General features: G+C 38.4%; 1 protein-coding gene across 1 annotated transcript; it reads left to right on the top strand.

Moving 5' to 3' along the window:
• Positions 1 to 20,633: 20,633 nt before the first annotated feature.
• LOC131035198 (uncharacterized) lies at positions 20,634 to 21,050 on the top strand. The gene has a single exon (XM_057966845.2). The coding sequence runs from the start codon at positions 20,634 to 20,636 to the stop codon at positions 21,048 to 21,050; it is 417 nt and encodes a 138-aa protein (XP_057822828.1).
• Positions 21,051 to 21,944: the final 894 nt, after the last annotated feature.

Below are 21,944 nucleotides of genomic sequence, written 5' to 3'. Positions count from 1 at the left end.
CGGAAAAGAACGAACGATGGAAAACATCTTGAGATTTGTTCAAAATTGTTTCACTCTATGCAATGTGATTGAACGGTTAGGATTGGACCAACTGTATTGTTAACCTAGATGTTTAGGGTTTAGGGTTCATGCCACCGACCTATCCATTTCCTATAAGGTCGATGATGATTTTCATTGTGAAGTTGGTTGGCAAATGTTATATGTGTATACAAGTGAAGAGATACTTGATTCTTGCCAGACTGGTGCAGTGAGTAGAGATCTGCAGAGTGTGATTACAGAAGTAAAGGAACTGAAGTGGATCTGCCTTGGCATTGAGTGTTGTTATCAGATCAGTGTATTACCTATTGACTTCTAACCATTTCAGCAGTTGAAAATCCTTTAATAAAGTAGCTTTAATAGGCTTTCTATAAATCCTTTAACAGGGTGACTCAAAATCATTGAGTTCTTCAAATCATCTTGCAAGGTAACCTTTAATAGGGTTCCAACCTTTAACCAGGTATTTAGCCATCCCTTAACTGGGTGATCCCTAGTACGATCGGTTCCTAGTAGAACCTATTGTAAAATCCTTAACCGGACTAGGCTCCTAACAGAGCGGACTTCAGAAGAGTTCAAGAACAGCTTGTGGGTATTCATCCCCACCATGGTTTTTCCTAGTTGGGTTTCCACATGAAAAAAATCAATGTGTTATGTGTGATGCTTTTTCATGTGATGTCTTAGTATTTTCTGTTAAGTGGTAAAGCATGTTGATCCAGTGGTCATTATATTTCTGATGAAGTATTACTTGTCTAAGCATATGGGTGAAGTGGAAATGAGATATTAGGTTGTGTGAAGATCTAAGTGTTACCAGTTTGTGTCTTTCACAATCTCACTATGTTTTATCGGTAGTGCCTTGTTTTAGATCGGTGATACTATTTACCAGTTAGTGCAATCTTTGCAGTCAAAGTGGTTGAAGGAAGTTTTTGGGAATACTGATTCACCTCCCCCTCTCAGTATCTGTTGAGTACTTACTGTTCATCATTATTCATCAATTGGTATCAGAGCATCCTCTAGGTCCTCTGTGTTGTAAGCTTAACGGCTTGAGGAAAAGATCCTATTCTAATGATGAAGAGGGAAGGTCCTAAGTTCAATAGAGATAAATTTAAGATATGGAAGGATAGAATGAAGATATACATTAAAAACATGGGTGCTCAAGACTGGAACTATGTTGAGAAAACTTATGTTATCCCTATCGGTACTCTCACCGATGATCAAAGAAGAGAAATTCAGGAGAATGGGCAAGTCATGGAAGCTCTTATCAGTAGTCTATCTTATGTTGAGTTTATAGATGTTCAGGATAAAGACAATCCCAAAGATGTATGGGATACTCTGGAGTCTATCTATGGCGGTGATGAGCATGTGAAGCAAGCTAAGGAAGAAATGCTTAGAGGAAAGTTTGAAGACATGCGGATGGTTGAAGGAGATACCATTTAACAATATGGGATAAGGATTAAAACTATTGTTGGAGACATCAAGAGTAAAAGAAATACAATGGATGATTCCACCATAGTTAGCAAAGTTTTGAGAACCTTATTACCAGTGTATGCAATAAGGGTTGCTGCTATTCAGGAGTTGAGATCTATTGACAAGACAAAGGTGTCCCTTGATTCTATCATTGCAAAGTTGACCACATATGAGCTAAACAGTTATGATGGCAGTGTTTAGAAGACCGATTCAACCTTCAAAGCATCTACTACACTATCTAGAAAGGGTAAAGAAGCTAGTACCAGCTATGAACCTAGACAAAGCAGAGATATCGATGATGAGGAGATCCTGATGGAATTTAAAGCTCTTTTGGCCAAGAGACTTCCTAAGGGAACTGGAAAATTTAGAGGTAAGCTCCCTTTGAAATTCTTTTCTTGCAATAGGATAGGACACATTGTTGTCAATTGTCCTAATAGTGATAATAAGGACAAACCGAAGAGGTTCAAAAAGTTCAAAGGAGAAAATAGGAGAAATTGTCTTGTTGTAGTTGATGAAGGTGTCACTGATGATGAATCAGAAGATGAAGAAAGTGAAGACATAGTATTTGTAGTTGTTAAGGAAGATGTGTTAGATAAGAAGGCTCTTGTCTCCTACTTTGATAATTCTAATGAGTGGATCATTGATAGTGGTTGTTCTCACCACATGACTGGTGATCGAAGAAAGTTTCTGTCTCTGGAAGAGTATGATTGAGGAGTAGTCTAATTTGGTAATGATGCACCTTGTATGGTAAAAGGCAAAGGGTCCATCTCTTTAAATGGAAAAAGCAGTGTTGATAATGTGTATTGGGTAGAAGGTCTCAGGCATAACCTTTTGACTATTGCTCAGCTAAATGATAAAGGGCTCACTCTGGAATTCAAAGATACAGTATGAAAAATCAAAGGAAAGAATGGTGAACTAATGGCCACCAGTATCCAGACCAAAGGTAACTTATTTCAGTTAAATACAAATATCAGTCAATGTCTAATGGAAAAGTTTGATGACAGTTGGATATGGCATAGGAGACTCTGGCATGTTAATTTTGATAAAATTGTGAAGGCCAGTAAGATCAAGGAAGTTAGAGGATTGCATGTGCTAAACAAACCGGAGAATCCTTTGTGTAGAGAATGTCAACTGGGGAAAATGTCTTCCTCAACCTTCAAAGGTAAATCTTTCACAACAGAAAATTTACTTGATCTTGTGCATACTGAATTGTGTGGTCCTATGAAAACTAAGAGTGTTCAGGGAGATAGGTAATTTATGATTCTTACTAATGATTTCTTAAGAATGATGTGGGTCACATTCTTGAAAGACAAGTCTGAAGCTTTTGGAAAATTCAAAGCCTTCAGAGCACTAGTTGAAAAAGAAAGTGGTAAGAGAATCAAATGTCTTAGAACTGACCAAGGAGGTGAGTTCACTTCTAGTGAGTTCAATAAGTATTGTGAAGAAAATGGCATCAAGAGGCAACTGTCTTCCCCCCAGATTCCACAGCGAAATGGCCTAGCAGAAAGGAACAAACGGACTATAGATGAAGCAGCCAGAACAATGCCGATTCAAGGAGAGGTTGCTCACATTTTTCAGAGAGAAGCAGTGAGCACTACGGTCTACACTATGAACCAGGTACTCATCAAGAAAGGCAAGGATAAAACTCCTTATGAGTATTGGACTGGTAAGACTCTTGTAGTAAGCTACTTTAAAGTGTTTGGTAGCAAGTGTTATATCAAGAGGAGTGAACAGCAGAGCAAATTTGATGCAAAATGCAATGAAGGAATATTCCTAGGGTATTCCACCAAGAGAAAAGCTCTAAAGTGTTTTAACAATAGGACTTAGAGAATTGTTGAAAGTATCAATTTTAGAGTTGATGAAACCTCTGAGAAACCTGAGGAAAATGATAGTGAGAAAATGGTAGATGAACCAGTTGTAACCTTCTAGGAACCAGTTGCAAAACAACCAAGTACTAGTAACAATGCTCCTACACCGGTAGATGTTGATGTAGATGAAGATGAGGATGAAGAAGAAAATCAAGAGGAATCAGCTAAGATCATTCCTAGGTATGTAAAGCTACATCATGATCCAAAGAAGATCATAGGAGATAAGGATGCAGGAATTCTTACAAGAAGAAATGTTAGAGAAAATTCTTGCATGATTTCTGAATTTGAGCCTAAAACATTTAAAGAGGCACATAAAGATGAAGAATGGATCAAGGCTATGGAAGAGGAACTTGACCAAATAGAAAAGAATGGTACATGGTATTTGGTACCTAGACCTAAGCATAAAAATGTTATTGGCACCAAATGGATCTTTAGAAACAAACTGGATGAAGATGGCACAGTGGTAAGAAACAAAGCAAAACTGGTATGTAAGGGATATGCTCAAGAAGAAGGAGAAGACTATGGAGAAACCTTTTCTCCAATAGCTATATTGGAAGGAGTTCGAATGCTTCTTGCATATGCAACCTTCAAGGGATTCAAAGTGTATCAGATGGATGTAAAATCTGCATTCCTAAATGGAATACTTGAAGAGGAAGTGTATATAGACCAACCAGATGGGTTTTCCCTATCAGAAGACAATGATATGGTGTGTAGGCTACATAAAGCCTTGTATGGATTGAAACAGATAGCTAGAGCATGGTATGAACGTTTACACTCTCATCTTGTGAAGATTGGATTTGAAAGAACAAGTGAAGATAGCAATATCTATCTGAAGTCAGAAGTAGATCAGATTCTGACCTATGAAATATTTGTTGATGACATAATTTTTGGTGGAGATGACAAGATGAGTCATGTATTTGCAGATGAGATGAAGAAGGAATTTGAAATGTCACTATTTGGAGAGATTAAGTTCTTCATTGGACTACAGATTCAATAAATGAGATGAAGAAGGAATTTGAAATGTCACTATTTGGAAAGAATAAGTTCTTTATTTGTTGAATTTGTAGTCCAATGAAGAACTTAATCTCTCTGATTAGTGAAATCTCAAATTCCTTCTTCATCTCATCTACAAATGCATGACTCAGCTTGTCATCTCCACCAAAAATTATTTCATCAACAAATACTTCACAAATCAGAATCTGATCTCCTTCTGACTTTAGATAGATATTTCTATCTTCACTTGTTCTTTCAAATCCACTCTTCACAAGATGGGAGTGTAAATGTTCATACCATGCTTTAGGTGCTTGTTTCAATCCATACAAGGCTTTATGTAGCCTACACACCATATCATTGTCTTCTGATAGGGAAAACCCATCTGGTTGGTCTATATACACTTCCTCTTCAAGTATTCCATTTAGGAATGTAGATTTTACATCCATCTGATACACTTTGAATCCCTTGAAGGCTTCATATGCAAGAAGCATTCGAGCTCCTTCCAATCTAGCTACTAGAGCAAAGGTTTCTCCATAGTCTTCTCCTTCTTCTTGAGCATATCCCTTACATACCAGCCTTGCTTTGTTTCTTACCACTGTGCCATCTTCATTCAACTTGTTTCTGAAAACCCATTTGGTGCCAATAACATTTTTATGCTCAGGTCTAGGTACCAAAGACCATGTACCATTCTTTTCTATCTGGTCAAGTTCCTCTTCCATAGCCTTGATCTAGTCTTCATCTTTATGTGCCTCTTTAAATATTTTAGGCTCAAATTCAGAGATCATGCAAGAGTTTTCTCTGACCTTTCTTCTTGTAAGAATACCAACATCCTTATCTCCTATGATCCTCTTTGGATCATGATTTATCTTTACATACCTAGGAATGATCTTGACAGATTCCTCTTGCTTTTCTTCTTCATCCTCATCTTCATCATCATCAACATCTACTAGTGTAGGAGCACTATTACTAGTACTAGGCTATATTGCAACCAGTTCCCAGAAGGTTACAACTGGTTCATCTACCACTTGCTCACTACCGGTTTCCTCAGGTTTCTTAGAGGTTTCATCAACTCTAACATTGATACTTTCAACAATTCTCTGAGTCCTATTGTTGAAACACTTAAGAGCTTTTCTCTTGGTGGAATATTGATGAGGAGGTAGAGAGGAAGTTGGTCTTCTTTTGAGGTTGGTGGACTTTTGTTTTCAATGTGCTTCCCAAATCAATCGCTAGGCACAAATGGGATTCTTCTAAACCTGTCTCCTATCTCCTCCTCTCTATTCAACACTGCTTGCACCCTATTGAATTGCACATCACTCCTCCTTACCTTCCATGCTAAGGCATTCAAATCTGAAATGAGATCCTCTTGTGTGTCACTAAAAATGAACAAGTTTGGTTGTCCAACTGGCTGAATCTCCTCTCTTCTAGGAATGGGCAACTATTGGAGAACCATGGTTTACCTAACCTTGTTTTCACCTTTTAAGGATTTCAATCATATTAATATGTTGGATGAGCATCTGGACAGGTTTGCAAAGTCTGATGACCATCCTTCACCTTTTCAAGAGTGAAAATATCCAAGTTGGATGCAATGAGCGTTGTTCTACTCAAGGCAACTTCTAGGTTCAAAAGGTCATCTTGATCAAATGACTTCATGCCATGCTATGGAGCTTGTAGTAGGGTGTCTTAGGTCTTAACTTATCAATTTTGATGGTTTGAAACAATCATTAACTTCTCCTTCCTTACCGATTTCATGAAATTGTCAAATTAGCCCTAAAAAGGCTACTAGGATTAGCCCTAGTTTTTAGTGAAAATTGTTCACCCTGCTCAATCTGCTAAACTTCATGGAAAACCCTTGGAGATGTGGTCAATTAATGATGAAAAATCAAGTATTTTTTCTATGGCAAGTACTGTACGGACTGTTTGAGGATTGTCCCACAAAATAGGCACTTTTTAAGGGTTTTTTAGGGTTTTAGTGAGGGTTTGCAATTTAAAGGCCTTCTCCATGATAGTAGAGCCAATTAAATGTTTCAAACTTTTCTATGACATATACCAAACACTCCCAAGGATTCAAACCCTATCTTAGAATACTGTCATTATGTCAAACAAATGCCATACTGCTGCTTTTACACAGAAATAACAGTCTAGAGGACTGAGATAGCAATTTTTTTTTTCAAGGTTTTGCATACATTTTCAACATTGGTAAACCAAATACAATGAAATTCTATCAAATATAGATGCAACAATGACTTGACATAAGTTGGAACAACCTGCAAAACAAATAGGAAAGGATTTTTGATAATTGTTGTTCATTCACCCGCCATCACTGCACTTTGACAGTATTAAGACTGATACAACTTTATTTCTTTGTTTTGATTACTTCTTCACTCTGTCCCTGGCCTGCAAAGAGTTGATAATGGCAAGGTAAAACAATGCATATAGCCTCTTCAAATATCTTGTAAGTTTGAACACTTAAAAGATGCCACAAAGCATGACAGCATTATAAGACTGTGACAGAGAATGCACTTTTCTAGGATCCTTATTTAGGTCCTTTACAACCAAATTGTGCACCTTGTCTTCTTAGCATTGAAAACACTGGTAAATAAATTCCCATTATGCATAAAAGAGGAATCCATCATTCCATACTATCCATTAGGAAGGTTGGCAATGAGATTTCAACAATGAAACAGTGACACACTATTTTACAGTCTGATTACACCTTTGCTTCTTGCATCCAACCAAGTCATGAGAGAAACAAGGATGGTAAAATGCAATGATAACCCTTTCCAACTCAATTCTTCTTCAACATTTCAAAGTACAGTGCTATGAATAGAAAAGTACCATTCAAACAACTTTAAGAATACCCAAGCCAAGTTGTCCACTTCACATACTTGCCATGGGCTTACAAACACTTGTGCATTGCTAGAAAAGGAAAATAGATGTATGATATAGTATGTACAAAGAGTCCAACAAATTTCCTCAAAGCCATGGATGAATAGACTTTGAAGAAACTAGTTGGACCATGAATGACCTTCCATTGGAACCATAAAACAATGCCTTTCTTAAGAGTACTTCAAACAAAACTTGTTCCAATCACCAAAAAAAAAAAAAAAAGATCAAAAATCACTACTCAAACATCAAAGGAGATCACACCAATGAAAAATAGGAGTAGTATGGACTCATGAAGCCATGGTACGGACTGTACTCTCAAAAGTGCAGGAAACTAGTTAAAACTCACAAAAACAAGAGCAAAATAAGTATTTCTTTTACTTTTCCAACATGACCCACCCATACAATGATGGGATCATGGTTTTTATAGATGTGCCAACTTATTGAAGCCCTTGTACGGACAGGTACAGGCTAGAACTAACCAAAACCACCAAAAATCACTTTTTTGCACTTTTTGACAACTTTTTTGACAACTTTTGTTGCTCAAAAGTTGCATTTTGACTCCCGGTGACTTGGCACTCAAACCAATGACTCAAAATCATTAGAAACACTAAATAAACATGCACCAATGTCTTTCAAGGCTTTACAACATAAAAAATTCAAAAAATGCTCATTTGGACCCAAAATTGACAGTTTTTGGCCCACTGAGGAAAAACCAAAAATCTTGGAAACTCTTATACAAGAAAGGAGTTCCAAACCTTATTACACCACAAAACAAACCTATTAAACCTACTAGAAGCATAAAATAAACACACATTCTTAATTTGCAACAAAATGCTATACCTGCTAGGATTTGAGCATTCAGGTGTTCAGGTGCTCCTGCACCATACTCCCCTAAGGACAAAGAAGTCATGTGACTCCTTTGAGCAGTAAAGAAAGAGGAATTCCAGCTTTGAGAAAGTCACTTTCAGGTATCCATGTGGCTTCAGAAGCTGGTTTATCCTTCCACTTCATGAGATGCTCCATGTAGGTGTGGTTTCTTGTCTTTTTGATGATTCTTGAATCTAGTACCTGTTGAGGAATGAGAGTAGAAGAAGAGGGGAGAGAAAGATCAGAAAGGGAATGAGAAAGATCTGAAACTCTTTTTGATTCTAATGGTAGCTCCCCTTTGAATGGCACCAAATCTGCAACATTGAAAATAGGAGACATAGAAACTTCATTAGGCAAATCAACTTTGTAAGCATTATGGCCATACTTAGCCAAGATTTTGCAAGGTCCTACTCTTCTCATTTGCAACTTAGTAGGCACTGCTTTCTGTAACCGTGACTTTTTGAGATGGACCATCACATAATCACCCACTGAAAATTGAACATCTCTTTTTGAAGCATCAACTCTCTCCTTAACTTTTTGAGTAGTTTCCTGTAAAGACTTCTGTACCTGCTCATGAATTTCTTTCATAGACTGTGCCATATCTTTTGCTGTACCACTCACATGCTGCAAATTAGTTACATCATTTAACTCAAAAGCACCTCTAGGATGCATTCCATAAACAATCTAAAATGGGCTCTTACTAGTGGATCTGTTTACACTGTCATTGTATGCAAACTCTGCCTGATGGATGAGCTGATCCCAACTTTGCCCATATTCTCTGGTAAGACATCTGAGTAGGTTACCCAATGTTCTATTCACTACTTCTATTTGGCCATCTGTCTGTGGATGACAAGCTGAGCCAAAAGACAAGTTAGTACCCAATTTCTTCCATAAAGTTTTCCAAAAATGACCCAAAAACTTAGCATCTCTATCAGATACAATACTGGATGGCAAACCATGAATTCTTACAACTTCCTTAAAGAAAAGAAAAGCAATATGACTAGCATCATTAGTAGTTTTGCAAGGTATGAAATGTGCCATTTTACTGAATTTGTCAACAACCACAAAAATACTATCACACCCTACTTTAGTTCTGGGCAAACCTACCACAAAATCCATACTGATGCAATCCCAAGGCCTAGAAGGTAGGGGAAGAGGCTGATACAAACCAACATTAGTGCTAGTACCCTTGGCTTTCTGACATACCATGCATTGCTCAACATATTTCCTGACATCTGCCTGCATCTTAGGCCAAAAATAGTGCCTCTGAACTAATTCCAAAGTCTTATTAAGACCAAAGTGACCACTCAAGCAACCATTGTGCTTTTCCTGTATCAGATTCTCCCTCATTGAACCTTTTGGCACACACAGTTGTCCACCCTTGAATAACGATCCATTCTGCAAAGTATAGTCAGCATATTCACTATGAAAAGTATTCTGAAAATCTTGACAAACCTTGTAAATATCAACAAAATCAGAATCATGTGGATATAAATCCTTAAAACATTCTATACCAATGCTTCTAATCTGAATTTCTTGAACAGTAAGTAACCTCCTACTCAATGCATCAGCTACTTTATTGCACTGTCCTTTCTTATGCTTCAAAGTAAAGGTATATGCTTGCAAATACTCTACCCATTTAACATGTCTGTGACTAAGCTTATCCTATGAATTGAGAAAACTACGTGCCTAGTTGTCAGTGTAAACCACAAATTCTTTAGGAAGAAGATAATGCCTCCATTTCCTAAGTGCCTGAACCAAAGCATACATTTCAAGATCATATGAAGAATATTTCTTCTTAGCATCATTAAGCTTTTCACTGAAAAATGCAACAGGCCTATTATCCTAACTCAAAATAGCACCAATAGCAATGTTACTTGCATCACACTCTAAGGTAAACAATTTGTCAAAACTAGGTAGGGTCAACACTGGTTGAGTAGCAACTCTGACTTTTAGCAATTCAAATCCCTTGTTGGCTGCTTCTGTCCACTGAAATTTCACTTTCACACCACCCTTAACGGTTTCCAACATAGGTGCACATATTTCACTGAAACCTCTAATAAATTTCCTATAAAATTGAGCAAGTCCATGAAAACTCCTGACATCACTAGCATTCTTAGGGGTTGGCCAATTAACTATGGCTTCTACCTTACTTGGATCCATCTTCAAATCACCCCCTAAAACAACAAAACCCAAATAGACCAGCTCCTACTTAAGGAAATCACATTTCTCTAGATTGATAGTAAGTTGTTCATCATTCAATCTTTGTAAGACAATCTGCAAATGTTGGAGGTGTTCTTCCTTGGTTTTACTAAAAAATAAGATGTCATCAAGGTACACAACTACAAACCTGCCTATGAAGTCATGTAACACCTCATTCATCAATCTCATAAATGTACTGGGTGCATTTGTTAACCCAAATGGCATGACTAGCCATTCATACAACCCCTCATTTGTCTTGAAAGTTGGTTTCCATTCATCCCCCTCTTTGATGCGGATTTGATGATAACCACTTTTTAGGTCTATATTATTGAAATATTTTGCTCCCCCTAAACAATCCATAAGATCTTCTATCTTAGGGATGGGAAATCTATACCTGGTTGTGATCCTGTTTATTGCTCTTGAATCTATACAAAGTCTCCAAGCCCCACCTTTCTTAGGTGCTAACACTGTGGGTAGCGCACATGGACTAATACTTTTTCTAATCAATCCTTGGTCTAAGAGCTCTTGGATTTGTCTTACCACTTCTTGATTTTGTTCAGGTGTCATTTTGTAAGCAGCTTTGTTTGGTAAGGATGCACTTGGGATGAAGTCTATCTGGTGGCTAATGGCTCTCTGAGGAGGTAGAGAGGTTGGTTGACCATCACTAACAATTGACTTAAACTGATCTAGAAGTTGCTGCACCTCATATGGGATTTCTACCTTCTTTTCTTTCTTTTCATCAATTGATTTAGTTACCAATGCAAAACCTATATCATCACCTTCTTTTAGGGTATGAATGAACTCCTTTTCACCAACTAACAAAGTGTTAGGAACTTGTGGTTTGCTGCCCTCACTTTCTTCATTAAGGGACTGAATTTTATAGTTGATACCATTCTTGAAAAATGAGTATGAGTTCTTTTCACCATCATATTGTGGTTTCCAGTCAAATTGCTAAGGTCTTCCTAAAAGCAAATGACAAGCATCCATAGGTAGTATATCACACAAAATCTTATCTTGGTACTCACCTATGTTAAACTCTACCCATGTTTGTTCACTCACCAATACATGTTGCCCTTTTTCCAACCATGTGACCTTGTAGGGCTCATTGTGCTGTATCCTAGGTAGTTGAAGTTTTGTAGCAGCTTCTTCTGATATGATGTTGTTAGTTGATCCTGAGTCAATGATAACTTTGCACACCTTTCCTTGGATCTTACATTTGATCCTGAAAAGAGCTTTCCTTTGAGACATATCTTTCTGAGATGGCTCTTTCATGAGGATCCTCCTGATCATGAGGTTTTCCCCTTCTTCTGATGGTAGACACCTTTGATTTGGTGTGGTTTCCTCTTGCACAAAATGGACTCTCTTATCACCTCCTTGAGATGAACTTGGCTTCTCTGGGCATCTATATGCTGGATGGCCTAGTTTCTGATAGTTATAACACTTCATGGTGGAGAAGTATGAACCTCTTCCAGGTCCATTAGATCTACCCCTTCCTAGGTTGCGTGATCCCCTACCCCTATAGTTGGGTTTTCTCTGAGAATCCCCGCTTTGCTCAATAAGCTTAGACTCTCCCTGGGACCTATGATCTGTGTTTCTTCCCCCAAAACTGCCTCTATGACTGCCTCTATTTCCTCTGCCTCTGCCTCTACCATTCTGTTCTTGTTTCTTCTTGTTTCTCTCTTCTACCTTCAGTGCTAGTTGATAACACTTTTTTAATGTGTTAGGACACCATAGGCTTAACTCTTCCTGAATATTCCATCTTAACCCATTAAGATACCTAGCTACTCTGACATTTTCATCTTCTTGTACCTTAGATCTAAGGCATAGTTTTTGGAATTCTTCAGTGTAACTACTGACATCTAGGTCTTTCTATCTCAAGTTTTGTCTCTTCCAATGTAACTAGATTTCATAATCTTCAGGAATGTAGGTGTCTTTGATTTTAGTTACCATTGCCTTCTAGGTGGCTATGGGTTTCTCTCCCTCTTTCACCCTTTCCTCTTGGATGAACTTCCACCAAGTTAAGGCTACCCCTCTCATTCTGGATTTGGCTACCTTCACTTTCTGTGCTTTAGTAATTCCATCACATTCAAAGTGATTCTCTAGACCCTCTATCCACTCCATTAGTGCTTTTGGTTCCATCTTGCCACTGAAAAGGGACACTCCATCTAGGGCCTTTCCACTCAAAGCTTTCAAAGCTTGTAAAAAGGTTTCTTGTTCTCTATCCAAGATTGGATCTAGTTCTGGGACTTCTTCCTCTAAGGTTTCCTTCTTATCTTCAGCATTTTCTACTCTCTCACTGACTTCTTCAGTCTTGACTTCTACTTGGTTCAACTTTTCTTCAAGTTGTTGTAATCTTTCCCTAAGGAGTCTATTTTCTTCAACCTGATCCTCCATCCTCTTTGCTAACTCTGCATTGGTCACCATGTTGTTGGTGTTGTCTCCCACTGAATCACTACCTGACATGTGCTAATCTCTCAACCCAAATCTAAATTGGCTCTAATACCACTATGATGAGGAGGTAGAGAGGAAGTTGGTCTTCTTATGAGGTTGGTGGACTTTTGTTTTCAATGTGCTTCCCAAATCAATCCCTAGGCACAAATGGGATTCTTCTAAACCTTTCTCCTATCTCCTCCTCTCTATTCAACACTGCTTGCACCCTATTGTATTGCACATCACTCCTCCTTACCTTCCATGCTAAGGCATTCAAATCTGAAATGAGGTCCTCTTGTGTGTCACTAAAAATGAACAAGTTTGGTTGTCCAACTGGCTGAATCTCCTCTCTTCCAGGAATGGGCAACTATTGGAGAACCATGGTTTACCTAACCTTGTTTGCACCTTTTAAGGATTTAAATCATATTAATATGTTGGATGAGCATCTGGATAGGTTTGCAAAGTCTGATGACTGTCCCTCACCTTTTCAAGAGTGAAAATATCCAAGTTGGATGCAATGAGCGTTGTTCTACTCAAGGCAACTTCTAGGTTGAAAAGATCATCTTGATCAAATGAATTCATGGCATTCTATGGAACTTGTAGTAGGGTGTCTCAGGTCTTAACTTATCAATTTTGATGGTTTGAAACAATCATTAACTTCTCCTTCCTTACCGATTTCATGAAATTGTCAAATTAGCCCTAAAAAGGCTACTAGGATTAGCCCTAGTTTTTAGTGAAAATTGTTCACCCTGCTCAATCTGCTAAACTGCATGGAAAACCCTTGGAGATGTGGTCAATTAATGATGAAAAATCAAGGATTTTTGCTATGGCAAGTACTGTACGGACTATTTGAGGACTGTCCCACAAAATAGGCACTTTTCAAGGGTTTTTGAGGGTTTTAGTGAGGGTTTGCAATTTAAAGGCCTTCTCCATGATACTAGACCCAATTAAATTTTTCAAACATTGCTATGACATATACCAAACACTCCCAAGGATTCAAACCCTATCTTAGAATACTGTCATTATGTCAAACAAATGCCATACTGCTGCTTTTACACAGAAATAACAGTCTAGAGGACTGAGACAACAATTTTTTTTTTCAAGGTTTTGCATACATTTTCAACATTGGTAAACCAAATACAATGAAAGTCTTTCAAATATAGATGCAACAATGACTTGACATAAGTTGGAACAACCTTCAAAACACATAGGAAAGGATTTTTGATAACTGTTGTTCACTCACCCGCCATCACTGCACTTTGATAGTATTAAGACTAATACAACTTTCATTCTTTGTTTTGATTACTTCTTCACTCTGTCCCTGGCCTGCAAAGAGATGTTAATGGCAAGGTAAAACAATGCATATAGCCTCTTCAAAGATCTTGTAAGTTTGAACACTTAAAAGATGCCACAAAGCATGACAGCATTATAAGACTGTGACAGAGAATACACTTTTCTAGGATCCTTATTTAGGTCCTTTACAACCAAATTGTGCACCTTGTCTTCTTATCATTGAAAACACTTGTAAATACATTCCCATGATGCATAAAAGAGGAATCCATCATTCCATACTATCCATTAGGAAGGTTGGCAATGAGATTTCAACAATGAAATAGTGACACACTGTTTTACAGTCTGATTACACCTTTGCTTCTTGCATCCAACCAAGTCATGAGAGAGACAAGGATGGTAAAATGCAATGATAACCCTTGCCAACTCAATTCTTCTTCAACATTTCAAAGTACAGTGCTATGAACAGCAAAGTACCATTCAAACAACTTTAAGAATACCCAAGCCAAGTTGTCCACTTCACATACTTGCCATGGGCTTACAAACACTTGTGCATTGCTAGAAAAGGAAAATAGATGTATGATACAGTATGTACAAAGGGTCCAACAAATTTCCTCAAAGCCATGGATGAATAGACTTTGAAGAAACTAGTTGGACCATGAATGACCTTCCATTGGAACCACAAAACAATGTCTTTCTTAAGAGTACTTCAAACAAAACTTGTTCCAATCACCAAAAAAAAAAAAAAAAAAAGATTAGAAATCACTACTCAAACATCAAAGGAGATCATACCAATGAAAAACAGGGGTAGTACGGACTCATGAAGCCATGGTACGGACTGTACTCTCAAAAGTGCAAGAAACTAGTTAACACTCACAAAAACAAGAGCAAAATAAGTATTTCTTTTACTTTTCCAACATGACCCACCCATACAATGATGGGAACATGGTTTTTATACATGTGCCAACTTATTGAAGCCCTTGTATGGATAGGTACAGGCTAGAACTAACCAAAACCACCAAAAATCACTTTTTTGCACTTTTTGACAACTTTTGACAACTTTTGTTGCTCAAAAGTTGCATTTTGACTTCCGGTGACTTGGCACTCAAAACAATGACTCAAAATCATTATAAACACTAAATAAACATGCTCCAATGACTTTCAAGGCTTTACAACATCCAAAATTCAAAAAATGCTCATTTGGACCCAAAATTGATAGTTTTTGGCCCACTAAGCAAAAACCAAAAATCTTGGAAACTCTTAAACAAAAAATGTGTTCCAAACCTTATTACACCACAAAACAAACCTATTAAACCTACTAGAAGCATAAAATAAACACACATGCTTAATTTGCAACAAAATACTATACCTGCTAGGATTTGAGCATTCAGGTGCTCAGGTGCTCCTGCACCAAATATCTTAGGAATATTCCCTCATCATATTTTGCATGAAACTTGCTCTGGTGTTCACTCCTCTTGATATAGCACTTTCTACCAAACACTCTAAAGTAGCTTACCACAGGAGTCTTATTGGTCCAATACTCATAAGGTGTTTTATCCTTACCTTTCTTGATGAGTACCCAGTTCATAGTGTAGACTGTAGTGCTCACCGCTTCTCTCCAAAAAGTGTGAGCAACCTTTCCTTGAATCAGCATTGTTTTGGCTGCTTCAACTACAATCCGATTGTTCCTTTCTACTAGGCCATTCTGCTATGGAGTCTGGGGAGCAGACAGTTGCCTCTTGATGCCATTTTCTTCACAGTACTTATTGAACTCACTAGAAGTGAACTCACCTCCTTGGTCAGTTCTAAGGCATTTGATTCTCTTACCACTTTCTTTTTCGACAAGTTCTCTGAAGGCCTTAAACTTTCCAAAAGCTTCAGACTTGTCTTTCAAGAATGTGACCCACATCATTCTTGAGAAATCATCAGTAAGAATCATAAAGTACCTATCTCCCTAAACACTCTTAGTTTTCATAGGACCACACAAATCAGTATGCACAAGATCAAGTAAATTTTCTGCTGTGAAAGATTTACCTTTGAAAGTTGAAGAAGATATTTTCCCCAGTTGACATTCTCTACATAGAGGATTCTCCAATTTGCTCAGCACATGCAATACTCTAACTACCTTGATCTTACTGGCCTTCACAATGTTATCAAAATTAACATGGCAGAGTCTCCTATGCCATATCCAACTGTCATCAAACTTGGCCATTAGACATTGACTGATATTTGCATTTAACTAAAATAAGTTACCTTTGGTCCGCATACCAGTGGCCATCAATTCACCACTCTTTCCTTTTATTTTGCACACTCCATCTTTGAATTCCAAAGTGAGTCCATTATCATTCAGCTGAGCAATACTCAGAAGGTTATGCCTAGGACCTTCTACTCAATACACATTATCAGCACTATTTTTCCATTTAAAGAGATGGACCCTTTGCCTTTTACCATACAAGGTGCATCATTACCAAATTGGACTACACCTCCATCATAGTCTTCCAGAGATAGAAACTTTCTCCGGTCACCAGTCATGTGGTGAGAACAACCACTATCAATAATCCACTCATTAGAATTATCAAAGCGGGCGACAAGAGCCTTCTTGTCTGACACATCTTCCTTGACAGCTATAAATACTATGTCTTCAATTTCTTCATCTTCTGATTCATCATCAGTGACACCTTCATTAACTGCAACAAGACAGTTTCTCCTATTCTTTCCTTTTTACTTTTTGAACCTCTCCGATTTGTCCTTATTATCACCATTAGGATAGTTTACAGTAATGTGTCCAATCCTATTGCAAGAAAAGCATTTCAAAGGGAGCTTACATCTATATTTACTAGTTCCCTTGGGAAGTATCTTGGCTAGAAGAGCTTCAAATTCCACCAGGATCTCCTCATCATCCATGTCTTTACTTTGTCTTGGTTCACAACTGGTACTTACTTCTTTACCCTTTCTGGATAGTGCAGTAGATGCTTTAAAAGCTAAATCAGTCTTCTGAACACTGCCATCATAACTATTTAGCTCATATGCAGTCAACTTAGCAATGATAGAATCAACGGACACCTTTGTCTTGTCAATAGATCTCAACTCTTAAATAGTGGCAACCCTTATTTCATAGGCCGGTAATAAGGTTCTCAAAACTTTGCTAACAATGGTGGAATCATCCATTGTACCTCCTGCACTCTTGATGCCTCCAACAACAGTTTTAATCCTTATCCCATATTATTGAATAGTCTCTCCTTCAACCATCCACATATCTTCCAACTTTCCTCTAAGGCTTTCTTCCTTAGCTTGCTTCACATGCTCATCACCGCCATAGATAGACTTCAGAGTATCCCATACATCTTTGGGATTTTCTTTTTCATGAACATCTATAAACTCAACATCAGATAGACTGCTGATAAGAGCTTCCATTACTTGCCCGTTCTCCTAAATTTCTCTTCTTTGATCATCAGTGAGAGTACCGGTAGGGACAATATAAGTATTCTCAACATATCTCCAGTGTTGACCACCCATGCTTTTAATGTATATCTTCATTATGTCCTTCCATATCTTAAAGTTATCTCTGTTGAACTTAGGACCTTCCCTCTTTATCATTAGAATAGGATCTTTACCTCAAGTGGTTAAGCTTACAACACAGAGGACTTGGAGGATGCTCTGATACCAATTGATGAATAATGATGAATAGTAAATAGTCAACAGATACTGAGAGGGGGGGTGCATCAATATAGACAAAAACTTCCTTAAACCACTTTGACTGCAAAGACTGTACTAACTGGTCAACAATATCACCGATCTAAAACAAGGCACTACCGATAAAACATAGCATGACTGTGAAAAACATAAACTAGTAACACTTAGATCTTCACCACACCTAATATCTCCTTTCCACTTCACCCATATGCATAAACAAGTAATACATCAGAAATATAAAGACCACTGGTTCAACATGCTTTACCACTTAACAGAAAACACTAATCATCACATGAAAAAGAATCACATATGACACACTGATTTTTCATGTAGAAACCCAACTGGGAAAAACCACGGTGGGGATGAATACCCACAAGTTGTTCTTTGAACTCTTTTGAAGTCTGCTCTGTTAAGAGCCTAATCTAGTTAAGGACTTTACAATAGGTTCTGCTAGGAACCGATCTTGCTAGGGATCACTCGGTTAAGGGATGGCTAAATACCCGGTTAAAGGTTACCTCACAAGAGGATTTGAAGAACTCATTGATTTGAGTCACCCTGTTAAATGATTTACACAGACTTGAAATGCATCAACAGGAAACCCTGAAGCTGAGACTACCAAGCGGTAGTCATATCAAATGTAACCCTGATACCAGTTCATATTCCAACATACCGGTTCACCATTTCAAATATACCGGTTCACATCATCAACATACCGCTTCACTTTTTCACATATATCGGTTCACATCATCATACCACTTCACTTGCCAATTTGCTTACTTCAATATATCGGTTCATACTTCAACATATTGACATCAATGACAACATACAATATCATCATGTCATCAAACTCTGCACATATGCCAACAATGATGATATTGTATGTTGTCATTGATGTCAATATGATGAAGTATGAACCGGTATATTGAAGAAAGAAAACTGGCAAGAGAACCGGTATGATGGTATGAAGAGAATCGGTATGATGATGTGAACCAGTATTTGCGAAATGGTGAACTGGTATGTTGGAATGTGAACTGGTATCGGGGTTTCATTTGATATGACTATCGGTTGGTAGTCTCAACTTCAAGGTTTCTAGTTGATGCAGTTCAAGTCTGTGTGATTCGACCGATGACATCCTGTGATGGGTTAGCATTGAAATGAAGATCAGATCATGTTGCCACGTTAGCCTTGTGCACGTGAAGAATTTCCTTTCAGATCTTGCATGAATAAGATTGATCCTATCTACCTTGGGAATGTGCGAAGTCTTGGTAAACAATGGAGAGCACATGATGGGTTATCAACGTCTAGAAGCAGCAAAGAACGGACGATGGAGAACGTCTTGAGATTTTTTCAAGATTGTTTCACTCTATGCAATGTGATTGAATGGTCAGGATTGGACCGACTGTATTGTTAACCTAGATGTTTAGGGTTTAGGGTTTATGCCACCAACCTATCTATTTCCTATAAGGTTGATGATGATTTGCATTGTGAAGTTGGTTGGCAAATGTTATGTGTGTATCTAGGTAAAGATGTTAGAGTATTCGGGTATTTACTTGATTAATTAAACATTCTTTGTTTAATTATTTAAGTTCCCTTTATCTCTTTTACATTTAAGCTAACTTTAGGTGCATATAATTAATTGTTTTAATTAATTATTATGTGCAAACCTATGTTTTCCCTTTTTAGGGTTTCTTGACCTATTAAAGGTTGAGTTCTTTCTTTTCATTGTAAGAATCACATTACATATTTTTGTGAATATTGAGCTCTCTCTTTTTGAGCATATTCTCTGTGTTTTGTATGTTCTTCAGATTTTGCTTCATTGCTTCTCCTTGTAACAAGTTATTCGGCTTGCAAAAGATCTTCAAGCTCCTATGGTGTTGTATTTTCTCAACTCCTATATGGTATCAGAGCTCAAATCTGCAGCTGCCTGTTCTTGTTTTGAGAATTTTTGCTTTGGAAGCAGATCTGGGGTTTCAGGAATTTTTTTGTGTACCTAGGGTTTGAGCTTTTTTTTTTGAGCACTTTGGGCCTAAACGGACCTCACCATCGTGCTCAGAAGGCCCGAAAACCCCTATGGTCATATAAAATTTGACCTATTTTGGTTCCTGAGCCTCTGGGATGTTAGAGTATTCAGATATTTACTTGATGAATTAAACATTCTTTGTTTAATTATTTAAGTTCCCTTTATCTCTTTTACATTTAAGCTAACTTTAGGTGCATATAATTAATTGTTTTAATTAATTATTATGTGCAAACCTAGGTTTTCCCTTTTTAGGGTTTCTTGACCTATTAAAGGTTGAGTTCTTTCTTTTCATTGTAAGAATCACATTACATATTTTTGTGAATATTGAGCTCTCTCTTTTTGAGCATATTCTCTGTGTTTTGTATGTTCTTCAGATTTTGTTTCATTGCTTCTCCTTGTAACAGGTTATTCGGCTTGCAGAAGATCTTCAAGCTCCTGTGGTGTTGTATTTTCTCAACTCCTATATGGTATCAGAGCGTTGATCTGCAGCTGCCTGTTCTTGTTTTGAGATTTTTGGCTTTGGAAGCAGATCTGGGGTTTCAGGAATTTTTTTGTGTACCTAGGGTTTGAGCTTTTTTTTTTAGCACTTTGGGCCTAAACGAACCTCACCATCATGCTCAGAAGGCCCGAAAACCCCTATGGTCATATAAAATTTGACCTATTTTGGTTCCTGAGCCTCTAAGAGCAATTTTTTTCTCTGATCCAAGCCACACGGCCCTGGCATGCAGATCGAGAAAAAAATTTCAAAAAAAATAAAAAATTTGCCTTTTTACGGCATGCAGGCCAAATTTTTCTTTTAAAAAGAATCTTTCCAAAAAAGAAAAAAACAATTTTAGGGGTTCCCACGGTACGCAGGGTACCGTGGGACCCCTGCAGGTGTCAGTATGGCCCTGCCGCTGCCTGCCTTCGGGCCCCGTGCCGCCGTTTACCGGCGCTTCCACCGGCTGCTGCATGTCGCCGCTCCGGCCCCCGCCGGCTTGTCTCCGTCGGCCACAACGTCTGCCCACGCGCCGCCGCCAACCAAGCTCTCGCCGCAAGCCTCCTACTCCGGCTCTGGAAATGCCGCCGCCGGCCAGTCTCCACCGGCCGCCGGTTGCCAGGCCCGCCACCGCCGGTCTCCCCACCTGGCTCCGCCCGCTCCGAGCTCAGCCCTAGCCCGCCACCTCTACCCGGCCTATTTCCTAGCTGGCCACAGCTCTGCCACCAGGTCGCCACCTGGCCACCGCTCTGCTACCGGGCCGCCACTCGGCCACCACCGGAACACCAACAAGCCACCAGAACCCCTTTTTTGGGCTTTTTAAGGGAGGGTTTGGTTTTTTGGCCCTATCTTGGGCATACGGAGTCGGATTTTGGCGAACAAATAGGCGTCGAAAAGCTGGTTCCGAGGCCGAACTCATGGTGTTGGTAATTTATTCCAATTTTTCTATTTGACTATATTTTTTTTACAGTCAAAGTGAGGTCTCTTTTTTGCACTCCGGGAGACGTAGAATGAGCATCTGACCTCCGTTTTTCAAAAACTTTATATTTTCGGAAAGCGCGTTCTGTATAATTTCCAGAAATATGAGTTTTTTTTTCCAAATTCTGCTCCATGCATATTTTATTCCATTTTTTACTTTTCAGCACTCTGGTGGATATCGTGGTTGTTTCAGGTCCTGGGATCTCTTTTCTGAGTAGGGTGTCTCTGTTTTGATTCTCGTTTCTATTTCCAGTCTTCTTATCATTTTAGCTTGTAATTATGCAAACACACTGAGATAAAGTGCCATCATGCATTGTTTACTTGGAATCTTGCATATCTTGTGTCTCGTTGTACATGCACTGTTGATCAAGTGCCATGAGGGGGTTGATGTTTGCCTTTGTTTGCCATCTTCCTTTGTCAAGTGAGTGTTCCTTCCACGAAATTTGCCTCATGATGATGTGTCTCGGCACCTTTGATGTTCTTGGTTCTTCGTCATGTAGTTGTTTTTGGCTATCCTTTTCAGTGTTCCTGTCCCTCTCCCACTTCTGCATTATGGGGAGGTTTATCCTGTTGGTTCTAATGCTTCCATGGTTCGATTGATCAGCTCTTCAGGCTTTGGTTTCTCATGCCATCTGTATCTTTGATTTCAGTTGTTTTGCCTTGTTTGCCTCCTGATTCGAGTAGTGTCATTTGAGGGCACTCATGTAGATTATAGTCTTCTCTACCTGGTCATGTTCTA

The sequence above is a fragment of the Cryptomeria japonica genome, chromosome 5 (assembly GCF_030272615.1).
Source record: "Cryptomeria japonica chromosome 5, Sugi_1.0, whole genome shotgun sequence".
Taxonomy (NCBI): Eukaryota; Viridiplantae; Streptophyta; class Pinopsida; order Cupressales; family Cupressaceae; genus Cryptomeria; species Cryptomeria japonica.
Note: the sequence above shows the minus strand (reverse complement) of the source record. Positions and strands in the feature narration are given on the sequence as shown.

Bases quoted from the DNA above. Each gene is read 5' to 3' on its own strand.
- LOC131035198 (XM_057966845.2), top strand. From the start codon at position 20,634: ATGGCCCTGCCGCTGCCTGCCTTCGGGCCCCGTGCCGCCGTTTACCGG.